This window comes from Pogona vitticeps, chromosome 3 (assembly GCF_051106095.1).
Source record: "Pogona vitticeps strain Pit_001003342236 chromosome 3, PviZW2.1, whole genome shotgun sequence".
In the NCBI taxonomy this organism is placed as follows: Eukaryota; Metazoa; Chordata; class Lepidosauria; order Squamata; family Agamidae; genus Pogona; species Pogona vitticeps.
In genome coordinates this window covers 195,849,472-195,865,965 of record NC_135785.1, presented here as the reverse complement: position 1 = coordinate 195,865,965, position 16,494 = coordinate 195,849,472, and the positions used below count along the sequence as shown (strand labels likewise).

The following is a 16,494-nucleotide window of genomic DNA, read 5'->3' as shown; positions in this document are numbered from 1 at the left end:
GCAAAAAAAAAAATCACCAAAAAACAACAACACAGCACAGAAACATAATGCCCCCCAGCCCAAACCCACCCTGCAAAACCCACCCAGAACAGTTTTTAAAAAGCAGAAAGCAGCACCTTACCTTATCAGGCAGTCCCAGGCCTCCTCCAACGCACTCACTCTAACCGGGGAAAGAGCTACAAAGAAGCAGCCTCTTCGCCTACCAATGGTTAGCAAATTTGAATTCCCTGCCTTTTTTCCCTGCCTTTTTCTGGTCGCAACTTGAAGCTCCGGCTGCAAGTCAAAGCAAAATTTTGTGGCCAGAGCTGGTCGTAACTCGAAATGGTTGTAAGTCAGAATGTTTGTAGGTCGAGGCACCACTGTATGTCCATTCAGGCACACTTATACAGTGTATTAAACAGTTGTTTTGTTGGTGTCACTGGATAACATTTTTCAAACAGTTTTCCTTATACTTACAGATCAGCATCCAGTGGAACTCTGTACACCAGAAATTTCACATATCATTGGGAACTGTTGGACCAAACTCGGGTTGCAGTAACTGTCACAATACTATCTTGCACCAGCTCCAGGAGATGTTTAATAAATCTCCAAACGTAATCCACCTATTACAGGTAACTAACTTGTTTTCTTGATAAGAGAGACATTGCAGAAAGTACTGAATGATGAATTCTGTTTATACAGTGGTGCCCCACATAGCGACGATAATCCGTTCTGAAAAAATTGTCGCTATACGGATTCGTCGCTAAGTGGGAATAAAAAACCCATAGAAACGCATTAAAACACATTTAATGCGTTTCTAGGGGGGGGGAAACACACCTTTGAGAGAAAATCCGCCATCCGGCCGGTGCCTCTAAAGAGGAAACACAGTGGGCAGCCATTTTGGAACCACCGATCAGCTGTGCTTCGGCTGCTCTCTCTCTCTCTCTCTGCACCCCTTGCAGGTCCAGCCTGGGCAGAGAGACCGAAGCACCGCGCCGCCATGGCCAGGGTGACTGAGTCTCCCTGCGCAGGCTGGAGTTGCGAGGGGAGAGAGAGAGAGTGCGCGCGGGGTTTGCGAAGCTGGCTTCCCCGCCATCTTTGCAAACCCCCCCCCGCCCATCAGCTGTGCTTCGGGTTGGCTCTCTCTCCCCTCCGAGAGCTAGCCCGAAGCACAGCTTATGGGCAGGAGTTTTGCAAAGATCGCTGCTGCTGCTGCTCTTTCTCTCCCTCTCCACCCCTTGCAGGTCCAGCCTGGGCAGGGAAACCAAGGCACCGCGCGGTGCCTCAGTCTCCCTGCCCAGGCTGGACCTGCAAGGGGTGGAGAGAGAGAGAGAGAGAGAAAGAGCGCCCGCGCGCGAAGTCATCAGGGGTTTGCAAAGCTGGCTTCTGCGATCTTTGCAAAACCCTGCCCATCAGCTGTGCTTCGGGATGGCTCTTTCTCCCCTCCGAGAGCCAGCCCGAAGCACAGCTTATGGGCAGGGGTTTTGCAAAGATTGCCGCTGCTGCTGCTCTCTCTCTCCTTCCACCCCTTGCAGGTCCAGCCTGGGCAGAGAGACCGAAGCACCGCACCGCCATGGCCAGGGTGACTGAGTCTCCCTGCGCAGGCTGGAGTTGCGAGGGGAGAGAGAGAGAGTGCGCGCGGGGTTTGCGAAGCTGGCTTCCCCGCCATCTTTGCAAAAACCCCCCCACCCATCAGCTGTGCTTCGGGTTGGCTCTCTCTCCCCTCCGAGAGCCAGCCCGAAGCACAGCTTATGGGCAGGGGTTTTGCAAAGATCGCTGCTGCTGCTGCTCTTTCTCTCCCTCTCCACCCCTTGCAGGTCCAGCCTGGGCAGGGAAACCAAGGCACCGCGCGGTGCCTCAGTCTCCCTGCCCAGGCTGGACCTGCAAGGGGTGGAGAGAGAGAGAGAGAGAAAGAGCGCCTGCGCGCGAAGTCATCAGGGGTTTGCAAAGCTGGCTTCTGCGATCTTTGCAAAACCCTGCCCATCAGCTGTGCTTCGGGATGGCTCTTTCTCCCCTCCGAGAGCCAGCCCGAAGCACAGCTTATGGGCAGGGGTTTTGCAAAGATTGCCGCTGCTGCTGCTCTCTCTCTCCCTCCACCCCTTGCAGGTCCAGCCTGGGCAGAGAGACCGAGGCACCACGCCGCCATGGCCAGGGTGACTGAGTCTCCCTGCCCAGGCTGGAGTTGCGAGGGGAGAGAGAGAGAGAGCCGCACAGGGTTTGCGAAGCTGGCTTCCCCGCCATCTTTGCAAACCCCCACCCAGCCATCAGCTGTGCTTCGGGCTGGCTTTCTAGAACTGATGGGCGGGGGTTTGCAAAGATCACCGGGAAGCGAGCTTCGCAAACCCCCGCTGCCGCGCTCTCTCTCCCCTTGCAGGTTCAGCCTGGGCAGGGAGACCGAGGCACCACGCTGCTACGGCCAGGGTGGCGGCGGGGTGCCTCAGTCTCCCTGCCCAGGCTGGAGTTGCGAGGGGAGAGAGAGCGAGCCCTGAAGTACAGCTGGTCGGCGGGGGTTTGTAAAGCTGGCTTCCCGCAATCTTCCCAAACTCCCGCCCATCAGCTGTGTTTCAGGGCTCTCTCTCTCCACCCCGCAGCACAGCTGATCAGTGGGGCTTTGGGATGATCGTGGGAAGCGCTTCCCCACGATCATCGCAATGCGATGTTTAGCCTATTTAAACATCGCAATGCGATCGGGTTTTTTGATCGCAAAATCTGCATTGGTATGCAGATTCATTGTTAAACGGGGCACTCGTTAAGCGAGGCACCACTGTAGTTACCAATAGAATCAGCAGTAGACTTTAATGTCGGGGGGCGGGGACAGGGCTGCAGAAATGAAATCTTATAAAACTCATTTATTTTTCCGTTCAATTGATTTTTAAGAGGCATCTCTTGAACAAAAAAATCCTCAGTGGGGAAATAGTGATGTCAACATTTAACACACATTAAATAGTCCAGCAAGATGTTATCCAGGATGAAAAGAAGAAGCATTTCATGTTGGCTGTTTCTGCAGTATGGGCATATATTTGGCTGGCTGTTGTAAAACTAAACTTTCTTTTTGGTACTTGCAGGTTTTGTATGATACTCAGGCTCCATTAAATGCAATCAATAAGCTACCCACTGTGCCGATGCTGGGGCTGACACAACGCACCAACACGGCCTACCAGTGTTTTTCAATTCTGCCTCAGTCACCCACACACATCAGGCTGGCCTTTAGGAATATGTACTGCATTGACATTTACTGCCAGAGCCGTGGGGTGGTGGCCATTCGTGATGGAGCATACAGCCTTTTTGACAACAGCAAAATTGTGGAAGGCTTTTACCCTGCCCCAGGACTAAAGGTGATTATTCCTTTCATATTTATTCTACAGTACAGTAATTGGGTGATTGTGGTGAACTGCTCTTGATATTTCAAAAAGCTTTGATTAAGGTGAAAAGCTCAAATAAATTTCCTTTGAAAAAGTTCATAAGTTGTTAAGTACTAAGGATTAAAAACCATTATCTCTCTTTTTAGGGATATAATGGAAGTGTTGCAGTAATGAGAACATCATATTTAACTTCTCAGGCTGCTTGCTTTCTGTATTTTGGAAACTGCTACTCAAAAGCTGCTGAAATCCAGTACAGGAGTGGCCCATAGTTCAATAGCAATGCATATGTATTATACACATGAAGTTCCAGAATCAATCCTTGGCTTCTCCATTTTAGTTGTTCAGGCAGAAGGACTAGATTAAAGACTCTTTCCAGAAGTATTGGAAAGTTGCTGGCTGGCAGAGTAGCCAAAATTCAGCTGGATGGCCCATTCCATAGCAGCAAGGCTGTTTTCAAGGCCACAAGCCTTCTTCTTTCTGTCTGCTCGCAAGTGTTAAGTTTTGAATAGTGCTGTTGATATTAACTTTCCTGATTGCTTCTGGGCTGGACCCCATGTTTTAAATCCAGTAATGAATGGTTTATTTGTAAATCTTTGAATTAAAAGTGCAACTGACTTGCTAGTGACAAAGAGTATTACAATCTCTGATCCTATTTTTATAATTGAAATATATTTATTGTTAGTAGGATTGGCATACATGTGTGTTCGATAAATATAATGGAGAAACAAACTGGCTGATAAATCTGAGTATTCTATGCCCACAGACATTCCTGAACATGTTTGTTGACAGCAATCAAGATGCAAGAAGACGATCTGTCAATGAAGATGATAATCCACCTTCTCCTATTGGAGGGGATATGATGGAATCATTGATATCTCAACTTCAGCCTCAGCAGCAGGTGGTGTTTGTGTTTCTGTCTGTCTGTCTGCAAATATGTATATGTTATCTATTCTGGAGAGATTATAGTAGCATTAAGAGAAGGACCACAACTCAGTAGTAGAAGCTGGATCCAGTATGACACCAGTGGTTGTGACAGAGTTATTTTCCCTGCCTTTTTCCATTGGAGCACCCTCTAACTCACACAGACAAAGTACACACAAGGGCTGTTGTGGGAAGATAGAAGAGCAGATGTCAGTGTCTGGGCTGAAAGCATCAGCTTTACTACTAGTTAGAAGCAACAGCTGGGATGGGGTTGTCTGACTTTCCAGATGTTACTGGATCTCAGTTTCATCAGCCATCACTATTGACAGTTTTGGCTAAGACTGATGGAAGTTGCAACTCAATGGGATCCTCCCTATGCAGTAGAGCGGGGGATCTCCAAACGTGAGGGCCACAATATATATGTTCCAGATTTTCGAGAACTGAAGGAAGATGCACACGTTTGTCCTCCCACTTGCGTGCCTGCCCGCCAGGCCGAATAAAAAGGAAAGGCTGGCCAGATATGGCCCGCAGACTGTAGTTTGGAGACCCCTGCCGTAGAATGTAGGCTACATAATAGATTTTAAAATAATAAAAGGGAGAGCTGATGATGGGAGTTAGAGAATGGTTATGAGAAACTAACAGAGATTACTTGGTAAGAAGAGAAATGCTGTTTTCTGTGTACAATGGTGCCTCGCTTAACGGGTGCCCTGTTTAACGATGAATCCGCATAGCGATGAAGATTTTGCGATCGCTTTTGCGATCGCATTGCGATGTTCCCTATGGGTAAAAATCGCTTTGCGATGATGGCTTCCCCCCCCATCATTGCAAATGCCCCATTTTCACACAGCTGATAGGCAGGGCCTCGCTATCTTCTTGCGAGGAATCCATCCCAGAAAAGAGCCGGGAGCCATCTTCTCCGCTCCAGCCCCTCCCATTCCCCGCCTCACAGCTGATTGGCGCTGGTCTTAGAAGCTTCCCCAGGCTTGCCCAGCAGGTAAACAGGCAGTGGAAATGCACTGGGGAAGCCTCTGAAACTGCGCTTTGCCGGGGTGGGTGTGGGTAGGGGTGTTGCAGGGGCAGGCCCGCCACCCCCAGTGCCCCCACTCGTGCCCCCCGGCAGCAAAGCGGGGCTTTCAGAGGTGCATTTTCACTGCTGAAAAAGCCCCAGGAGGCTTCTAAAAGCGGCATGAGGGGGGGGCTCTGCGGGGGTGGTGCGCCTGCCACACCCACACCCACACCCACCCTGGCAAACGCTGCTTTCAGAAGCCTCCTGGGGCTTTTTCAGCAGTGAAAATGCACCTCTGAAAGCCCCAATTTGCCGAGGGGGGGCCCGAGGGGGGGCTCTGGGGGGCAGGGAGTGGCGGGTCTGCCCCTGTCAGACCCCCACCCACACTCACCCCGGCAAAGCGCAGGTTTCAGAGGCTTCCCCAGTGCATTTCCACTGCCTGTTTACCTGCTGGGCAAGCCTGGGGAAGCTTCTAAGACCAGAGCCGATCAGCTGTGAGGCGGGGAGGGGGAGGGGCTGAAGCGGAGCAGATGGCAAAATGGCCGCCCGCTGTGTTTTCACCCGGATTCCTCGCTTACCGAGCAGTGAAAATGGTGGCCGTATGGAGGATTTACGCATAAAGGTGAGGGTTTTTTTGCCCATAGGAACGAATTAGACGGGTTTTAATGCATTCCTATGGGCTTTTTTATTTCGCATAGCAACAAATCCATATAGCAACGATTTTGGCTGTAAGGATTATCGTCGCTACATGGGGCACTACTGTATAGAGGTGAATGCGAAAGACTGTGGTCTGTACAGCTGATCAGCTGTGGTAAACATGCGTAAAATCCAAACCTTTCCAATCTAATACTGTTCTTATTTCAAAAGTCTTCAAAACAGACGGGAGCACCAGGAGCCTATCCTTTGACATCACCTCCCACATCCTACCATAGCACTGTTACCCCATCCCCTTCCATGATGCTGTCACAATCCCCAGGTAAGATGACTTTCTATTATGCATTGGTTTTGTTTGGATGATCTTACCTTTGCTTAATAAGTTGCATACACGTGAACCTCCTTCTGCTGTACACTCTCTGCCCCCTTGATGAAAGAGTACATAAAAGAGGAGGGCTTCCGTTAGCTATAGCTTCTTGTTACGCCCAAATTCAAAAGTCACAGTTCTTCTTGTTCCTTTCCTAAAAGGGACTCATCAACATTATGGCTATGCTGACTTTGCATGTGGTAGCTTGTAAACAATTGGATTGTGATCCTCAAAGGTCTTCAACCATGTTCCTTTTCTTCCTGCACTTCCTTTTCTTTGAATGACTTGCTATAGCAATCTGTATTTTTCATTTGCCATAACTATAATTTCCCAGTTTAGATGATGTAAGAAATTAATTAACAAAAGACTTCCTAGCTTGTTCACTCACTCATACAATGTCATAGCTTATTTATAACTTGGCTTGTTAACAGAGATTTTACCATCTAAACCAGCTATTGACAATAGCAGGAATGACAGAATTCTGTGTGCCACATTTTTATTTAACAAATCTGGCATATATCATTATGACCACTTACAAAAAAGAGGGCAATAAATTAGAAAGTATATAACTTAGCCGTGGTGGCACTGTCGGACACGACTGGACTAAATGTCAAGGGGAACTTTTACCTTTATATAACTTAACTGCTGTTCTACATGTCATCTTTAGGAAGTCTACATGCTGCAAGTTCTCCCAGTGGTGCGTTAAGAGCACCATCACCAGCTTCCTTTGGCCCAACGCCTTCTCCTTCATCTCTTGGAATCACAATGGGACAAAGTGGAAACTTCGCTAGCCCACATGGTAAGTCCATCATCTGTATAGCTCGATGCAAAAGAAATTTGTCACTTCATCTCTATCCCAAAACAATCAGCTACATTTGTCTGTGTCAGGTTAAAAAGTCTGACGCTTGAACATCCTCCCAAGAACCCTATTGAATTTTATGGATCTCTAGGGATAAATCAAAAACCTGTGTTTGTCACAGCCAGTACTTATCCCATTTAAGATTAATTCCAGGATGAAATTGGATAACCATTTCCAATATATCAAAATTCATCTTGATATCACTGATTGTCACAATGATTCCAGGCAACATCAGCTTGTCTAATTTTACAAGCTTTGTTTATCTACATTGCTTGTATGTTAAGTATGCACAAAAAGACTTCAAAGTTGTTGAAAACATCCAAAAACCTTAAAATTATGGAAAACTGTGGGCATATATATTTGAAAATATATATGTTTTAATTCTAAGAATGCAAAAGCTCATAGCCTAAAAAAGCACATTGGAAAAGCAGAGAATACAGTGGTGCCTAGCTTAACAATTATCTTGTTAAACGATGCATCTGCTTTAGGATGAGGTTTTTGCGATCGCAATTGCGATCGCAAAATGATGTTTAGATAGGGAAAATTCGCTTGACGATGATCGGTTCCCTGCTTCGGGAACCAATTTTTTGCTAGATGATGATTCTAAAAGAGCTGATCGGTGGCTCTAAAATGGCCACCCGCTGTGCAAAATGGCTCCTGACTGTGCTTTAGGACGGATTCCTTGCTTTACAGGCATCGGAAAATGGCTACCCTATGGAGGATCTTCGCAAAATGGGCAGGTATTTAGCCCACTGGAACGCATTGAACGATTTTCAATGCATTTCAATGGGTTTTTAAAATTCGCTTGACAACAATTTTGCTAACAGCGATTTTAACAGAATGGATTATTGTCGTCAAGCAAGGCACCGCTGTACATCTTTAAAATACCAAAGTTATTAAAAGTAAGAATATATTGAAGAAAATGGCTTTCTTAGCCTTTAACCATATTATAACACACACACAGAAAATTACTCAGAGTGCTCACGCAACCAAACCAGCTTGAATCTATGTGGGAAAATCCATGTTGTCTTCGCTGCTGCTGTTGTTGCTTATGATGTCTGATGCTCCCTGTTGTCTGTGTTGTTGGTGCCCAGTTTATGTGGCATAGTGTGTTATGTTTCATTGTGTTTTTGTGTATGTCTTCTGCCTCCCTATATTTATGTTTTTCTCAGATGCTTACATTTCCCTTTAGTTGTAAACAACTGACTTCTGCCAGACCAATCACTTATAGGGGCTTGATTCACAGTAAAAAAAAAAGTATAATGATAATTTCTGTTGTAAAATAAAATAATTTCTCCTGTAAAATACAATTCCTGTAAACCAGAATCTGGCAAGTTTCCATCATGACAGTGAGCATTATTATTTTGACTAACAGTTACTAAGCCAGTGGGTTACACTGGGTGTACATTACTTGGGTTCTAATTTACTGGGTCTGCAAATCGCTGATGGACTAATTTGCTGACCTGACATCTGGGAAAAGTTGTTACTCTGTTCAAGATGCAAGCTTCAAAAAGGCAGCCTTCAATTCTCTGGCACATCTTGCTTGTGCTCCAGTATAATCAAGAAGCACTTCTGACAAACCCAGCCTTGAATAATAGTAGGTGAGAATGATTGGAACAAATAGCTTTGAACTCCTTCCAAGCAGTTGGTTTCTAAAATCTTGACTCAGCAGATGGTGCTGTCATTGCTGAAGATCATGCTTCATCAATGGTAGTGATCTCTTCTGAGATAAAAAAAATTAGCTGATTTCCATTCAGAGATGAAAAGGAAAAATGTATTGGTCTTATGTAGGTTTGTATAATCCTTAATGTTATAGTAACAGACTTCCTTGAACTGTGACAGCTTTTCAGAAAAAAATATTTGGATTTCTTCTCTTTTTTTCCAGACATAGTTCTAGAAGGTTGGTTCCTATGAGATCTTCCTTGTAATATTGGTGTATTCTTAAATGAATAAGAACAATGGCTGAAATCATGTCATGTTTTTACCCAAACACTGTAACTTTTAAACTTGGATTGTTGCAAGGTAAAAAATTTCTAAAGGCATTATCTATTGCTCATTGAAACATGCAACTCAGTATGCAATAGATAATGTGTTCAGGGATGGTTTAGTTTATGACAGTTCACCTACAAAAGTCACACCATTTGTGTAACTACAGCAAGATTTCAGAAACAGGATGATAGCATTTTATTATATTTTGGTCCATAACATATTCAGAGTTCTTGTGTGCATGTCTCAAATATGTGTTTATACAATGGTGAATTCTCTGCAAGGAGAAAATCATCCTCACAGATGCTATTTGCTCCCCTTAAGGTTTTGCTAACTAAATGAATAGCAGAACTATTCAATTAAATGTTTAAAACTGTTTGTAAATGATCTGGGCCTGTTTTATATGTTGGACTTTTAGTAGTCAGTGTCCTACCGTGAACACAGTGGATGTTAGGCCATCCTTTTGCATATGTTGCTTCTTAGTACATTAATTTCTGTTAATGAATGAGAAAGGCAACCTCAAACATGTCAATTTCATAGGTACAATAGATCCTAGTTCGCCATACACAATGATGTCCCCCAGTCAACGTGCAGGGAATTGGCCGGGCTCACCTCAAGTCTCTGGCCCCTCTCCAGCAGCACGTATGCCTGGAATGTCACCAGCCAACCCTTCCTTACATTCTCCAATACCAGATGCTTCTCATTCCCCACGGGCTGGAACAAGTAAGTAACATCAATAGTGAGTTGCACAAAAAGGCATACTCTTTCGCCTTTAAGAATGTTTAGCCCTATTCAGAATTTCAGTACCAATCTTGCTTTTGTTGGCATTGCATAACAATTCAATTAGTCAAAAACAGGCATATGTTTATTTATTATTCATTGATTGCTTCGCTAACTAATTCAGTTACACTCATCCATCTTTATTATCAGATAGGCTTGAGAGCTTCAGGTTTAAATATATAAAATGAACTATCTGGCAGCTAACTATCTCAGTTGCAAGAGGAAATTTGACACTGCCAGTAACTAGTCTATAGCCTAAAGTCCTTGGAATGTAAACATTTTTCAAAAGATTATTTTAGTGCACAATATCCAGTACATATGCACACAACTATATCCAATTCATTTACACATAGAAACCTACCTATTATGTAAAGATTATATTGGTTTGTTGTTTAGGATTAATAATATCCTGTCTGTACCTAGAATACTTTAGCCTATTTTGTATTTGATTGGTACTTCTTGGCTGGAGAGTTGGGTGTTCTTGTGATGAATTGTTATACTAATTCTTTCTTGGTTGCTTTCGCTTACGCCGGTCAGTAAGGTGGATTTAGCTTGTGCTCGTGACATGAAAAACCCCTACCACATTGCTGCTTAAAGAGTTAGATTTCTGCTGGAAAGCATTCAGTCTCTTACAAAACATAGTCATCATCAGGCTGAGCTTGAAATGATGGCATTTGCAGATAGGAAAGGTCAATAGTGATTATTATTCTTCCACTTTATGCTGGAGGCAAACTATATATGTGGATGTACAAAACTGTCTACAAAGTTGATGGAATTGTCCCTACGTTAATGTTTTGAAATGGCTGTAGGGTAAGGCAGAAGGATGCTCATCCAACTAACGTTAGAATGAAAATTTCAGAAATAGTGCCTGAGTGCACGTTTTCTTATTTCTATCTTCAAAATTGAAAATCTGTTGATGTGACTGCCTTCATTTCTACTTGCAGCATTGAATAACTTTGTAAGTTATTCTAAAATAGCTTCATGTCAGTATTTTCTCAATAATATATTATTCTCTCAGGCTTTGTCGTGCATGGTTTCTTTATGTGGAATCTGAGCATTACAGTTCCTGAGGGCAGAGATAAGAAGGATACAATTGGCCCAGACCCCTAGTCCTGTGGGAATTTCCCCATCATTCCAAATATGGAAATAATCTTGCATCTTTAGATAGGATGGGCAAAGTCCCTGAAACTGCCTTGAGTCCTCGCATCAGGAGAAAGAGGGCCTAAAAGTGACACTAAATAAATAAATTTAATTAATTAAATAAAGTGCATTTTGTCATATTTCTTCTAGGCTCCCAAGCAATGCCGACAAATATGCCGCCTCCTCGTAAACTACCTCACCGTTCTTGGGCTGCATCCATACCCACAATTCTCACTCACAGTGCCTTGAACATTCTGCTGTTGCCATCTCCAACCCCTGGGCTTATGCCAGGACTGGCTGGAAGCTATCTTTGCTCTCCACTTGAACGTTTCCTTGGGTCAGTTATTATGAGAAGGCATCTCCAAAGGATTATCCAGCAAGAGACGGTACTTAGGGAATCAGAATATGTAGCTCCCCAGACATTTGTTGAAGTGCAAAATGTTAAATATTCCTTTCATTTTTGTTGCATTGCTTGCTCAACATAAAAAGTAAGCTCTTGGGTTTTGAAAATCATGTGAAAATCATTACTGTTTCTGATTCTGTATATTAAGAGAAGTGTGAATCAGGGTGTGTTTTGTGATACATTAATCATATACTGTAGTTAGTTTGCCACACTGTCAGGGCTGTGGTTTTCAAATTGCTACCCACAGGAGATATTTGTACAACATATCTGCCAAAAAACTCAAACAGATAGGTGGGTGTGGTGATCCCCCTGGTTGCCCCTTTATTTCTTTGGGCTCCACAAAGGTAAACATGCCTTTTTTTTCTTCTTTTCACTGCCACCAGGTATTTCTCCTAATACCACTACAATTCCCACACACAGGAGCTGCTCATATAACTTAGGAATCAGGGGTTTGATCAAATATTCTTTTATTAATGAACAAAATCATCAGGAGAATCAAATATATAACTGTTTCAGGTGTGCATATATTAGATAATGTATTCAATCACTGGTATTTCTCATGTTATGCTTATGTGTTCATTCCAGCTTGTTCAATATGTTTTACTCTTTCAATATTCCTTTCTTAACCCCTTTTTATCTATTCCTAAACCCTAGCTCTGTCCACATCTTCTTGTCCCTAATTCTCTCTATCCCTATCTCATTCCAACTGTCTCTAACTGTCTCTTTCAGCTGTCTTAACTGTCCTTTTAGCTCCGCCCCTCCTGCCCTATCCTCTGATTGACAGGCAGGAATGCTGTCACCTTTTTGCAGTCCGCTACAGTGGGTGATTTCAATCGTCTTAAGGGCCAAATTCTTCCCACCAGATGCAATCACAGGCAACGCCAGGCTTGGAAATAAACAAAACGTACTAAAAGTATTGAAAGCAGGTGTCCAGGCAACCATATTTAGTTTGGGGGCTGGTTGATAGAGCCTTTGGGCAACACCCCCAACTCCTAAAGCGGAAGTCATCACTCTTCAATACAGTGGTGCCCCACTTAACAATTACCCCGCTCCACGACGAAATTGCTTAACTGTGAGTTTTTTGCGATCGCAAAATGATGTTTAAATAGGGAAAATCCACTTGACGATGATCGGTTGCCTGCTTCGGGAACCGATTTTTTGCCATTTCAATTGGGGGGGGGGAATTCACCAAAAATTAACGAAGAGTCAGAACAAAGCCAAATTAAGTTTGCAAAGGTTTTACAAGGTGCACTAACGATTCCATGCATTTAAAACAGTTTTTGAACATTTTAAGACACTTCAAAAATAGCGAAAACGGATCTGTCAAAACCATTGAAATGCATTGAATAGGCTTCAATGCATTCCAGTGGGGGAACCGCGTTTCGCTTAGCGATGTTTCCTATGGTGATTTTCTCTTAAGGACGGTAATCCGTTCCCATTGGAACGGATTATCCGGTTTTCAATGCATTCCTATGGGAAATGGTGTTTTGCTTAGCGATGTTTTCCCATAGCGATGTTTTTTGGTACCAATTAACATTGTTAAGCGAGGCACCACTGTTTTAATGAAGGAGAGAGAACAGAAGTGTAAAAGTAGATATATTGGTGGCAAGAAATAATAAATTGAGGTTGGAGGACAATGCATTTGTGTATGTTTCACCCTGTCCCCCATCTCCACCCTAGTGAGGCTGTAAGATTGATATACAAAGAATAATCTAACAAAGGGATATTTTGTGGCTAGTGACTTTCACTTAAGTGCCTGGATAGGATTGTTGTAAGAGAGAGAGGGTTTCTGACATAAACATTTGCTTGTTGGTTGTGAAGTTTGTTTATTTGTTTGTCCTAAAGAATATTCCGAGGAAGAATGAAAAAGCACTTTGTGGCTAGGTGAGGAGGCACGAGAATTAACAGTGCACTCTAGTGAATCATTATGAGACACCTTGTACATTGTTGGGGTGGAAGGCAGTGTGGGCTTGTTAAAAAGGAATTGAAACTTCAGGGAAGCTACTTCTACAGAGCCCAGACTTGATCGAGAGTTCAGAAAGCTTTTATTCTCAATGAGACTGTTTACAGGTGGTATAAATCAAGAGTGGTTACATGTGACCTGCAGCCCATGTGTAGCTTCCTCTAGGCATTGTCCCCTCCACCACATCTCCATAGTGCCCCAACTTTAAGAAAGTTCTTGGAATTTTTTTCCTTTTGCGTAAAAAGATACTGGGAGGGGGGAGCCCTTTTTCATATTTTGAATGCCTTCACCATCCCCGAGGCACTATGTTATGTCATATTAATTTTAAAAATATATATTTATTTGGTAACCCCAGGGTAAGGGCAGGAGCTTTTACAGTTAAAGAAAACATGTTATTTTTAAAACCCCTTTTTCAGCTAAGAGAAGCCCATTGTGGCAAATATTGCCAAAAATTAAATAAAAATATGAAAATTAGCCTCATGGACCATATTCCTTCTCCATTAGCCCATTCTCCTTGGGAGTATGACCCTCTGGCTGCTGACATATCTGAAAACTAGCTCTCAGCTCCACTGAGGTCACCCACCCCGATGTAAAGAATCTGTCAAACTTCATGCAGCCAACATTACAATGCATTTAGATGAAATGTGTTGTCCCTGCTCAGGATAAAGTGTGGCAAAGTGCTAATGTCTTATATTTAAAACAAATGTCTTTACCTTTTTGAATAGTTGCAGCTAATCAACTCAAATGAACCAGGTGTGATCATGTTCAAAACAGATGCTCTGAAGTGTAGAGTTGCCCTCAACCCCAAAACTAACCAGACCTTGCAGCTGAAAGTGGGGCCTGAAACTGCAGGGCAATGGAAACAAGAAGAACTGCAAGTTTTGGAGAAATTCTTTGAAACTAGGGTATGTACTTCATCTTGTTTTATTAGTGATATGATCCTTGATTAAGTTGTACATGGATTTATTTATTTATTGATTGATTGATTGATTGATTGATTTGATTTGATTTGATTTATTTATTTATTTATTTATTTATTTATTTGATTGATTTTTATCCCGCCCTTCTAGACAGGAGTCTACTCAGGGCGGCTCACAATATATTATGCACAAAATGGATTTTAAAAGAACAATTAAAATCTACAATAATTTTTTTTTTAAATGCAGGGTGGAATTAGTACAGTCCAGGAACCTAGTAGGGAGGGAAGACTGTGATTCTGGTCTGGATTGGGCAAGCAATCCCAATGGGTGGTACTGCAGAGCGGGACAAATGGTTATACCCTCCTTTTTTCATACGCTAGGTTCCCAATCCAGATTACGCCACTGATGCTTTATTTTGAACAAGGAAAGCTGGATGCTATTGCTAGCTGTATCTGTAAAATCTGCAAAATGCACCAGTTTGATGCATCTTATGATGTCCAAACTAGTCAAATTGATATGGGATTTATGTGGGATGATCAGATTATGCAGTGCATCCTTGTGCCAGTGCAGTACCTTCCTATAAGCTGGCAATGGTTTCATTAATGTTTACTGTGATTTCTTTGTTTCATACACTTGTGAATCCATGTTGCTTGGTTTACCAAAGAAATGAACCATCTACATGATTTTCATCTAATTCTTTAAGTATATGTGTTGCAGAGTAAGTTAAGGTCCCCAGGATTTTAAGAACTGGAGGTTTTTTTTATAAACATTTATATGCCATTCTTTTGTCCAAGGACACCAGTTGTTACCCTTGTGCTATTGCTAGTCTTGATTTCAATGACACATTATGTACTAGGAGTAGGATCAGAGGAAATGTTCATTGTTAGGGGTCTGCTTGAGGAAATACTGATAACACTGCATCTTCTGTAGGTTGCAGGACCACCCTTCAAAGCAAATACTTTAATAGCCTTCACAAAGCTACTAGGGGCACCTACACATATTCTCCGTGACTGTGTACATATAATGAAACTAGAGTTGGTAAGTTGACTTTACTCTTGTTGCAAAGTTTATTTATTTTTAAAATTCCAGACTGGATTACTTATCTATCCATTTTTTTGTTTGATTTTTTTTAATTAAAACAGTTTCCTGAGCAGGCAAGCCAGCTGAAATGGAATGTACAGTTTTGTTTGACAATTCCTCCAAGTGCTCCACCCATTGCTCCACCTGGAACACCAGCAGTTGTGCTGAAATCCAAAATGTTGTTCTTCGTAAGTAGAGCAATAGAGTCAGTTTCTGGTATTCCATGTTTCGTGCAGTCTTTGTGGTGGAATAATCCAGTGGTAGCTTCCATCAGCTTAAGCAGGATGTTGTCTACATCCCACTGAAGCCAATGAGTTCAATTGTTTAGGATTATATTTTAGCACCAAAACTTTCAGAGTTATTTGTTATTAAGCCCATTGTTTGAGTTGGATGTAAGCATGCCTAACTCTGTGGTGAATTGTCTTTTTTTCCTGTTGGGAGAGGGTGTGACTGAGATACATGAGATTTTGCACCTCAGCTAATTAATTTCCCTCGAAACAAAGCCATGTTCTACTTATCACACTGCTTCTTTTCTAAGATTACTCACCACATCTTTTTCTAAAATATGTGGCATTAGTAGGAACCACCATTAGTAGGAAAGCTGTTCTGTAGATGGAGTTCAAATGGTTTTCAGTAATTATTCTAGCTGTAATTGGGCTTAAAATTGCCATTAATTGTTTGAAAGAAAATTCAACTGAGTTTATCTTAGTTTACCTCATTTCTTTTGAAATGTGAAATTCGAAGAATGGTAAACATAGACCTAGCCTTTTTGTTTCTTTTGCCAAACGTTCATACCATGCTATACAATTAGAGAACACAAAACTGAGTGTTTGTTCCAACAGTTCTGTTTCCCTATTGAATTATTTGTTTAGGTAGGGTAAAAAATGTGTTAATATATTTTCCCAGAAAACCTGTTTGACAAATTAGGAAGCATAAACTGGTGGACAAAAGCCAAACTGGCATATTTTAAGTTGGCTGTTTAATTTTGAAGAGATTCTTATTTCACATTTGAATAGCCACCCTATGGCAGCTGCCTTTTATATCCAATTTAATTTTTTGCTTGGCCTAAGAAAG

The 16,494-nt window shown here is 42.7% G+C and overlaps 1 protein-coding gene across 1 annotated transcript in view; it reads left to right on the top strand.

The window, feature by feature from the left end:
- The window catches only part of MED14 (mediator complex subunit 14), a 53,609-nt gene that overhangs the window by 33,982 nt on the left and 3,133 nt on the right, over positions 1-16,494 (top strand). The window contains exons 20-29 of the mRNA XM_020783880.3: positions 459-611; positions 3,045-3,314; positions 4,105-4,239; positions 6,136-6,244; positions 6,957-7,088; positions 9,675-9,857; positions 11,205-11,440; positions 14,146-14,325; positions 15,271-15,378; positions 15,483-15,608. Coding sequence (XP_020639539.2) covers positions 459-611; positions 3,045-3,314; positions 4,105-4,239; positions 6,136-6,244; positions 6,957-7,088; positions 9,675-9,857; positions 11,205-11,440; positions 14,146-14,325; positions 15,271-15,378; positions 15,483-15,608 — 1,632 coding nt within the window. The remainder of the gene's footprint in view (positions 1-458; positions 612-3,044; positions 3,315-4,104; positions 4,240-6,135; positions 6,245-6,956; positions 7,089-9,674; positions 9,858-11,204; positions 11,441-14,145; positions 14,326-15,270; positions 15,379-15,482; positions 15,609-16,494) is intronic.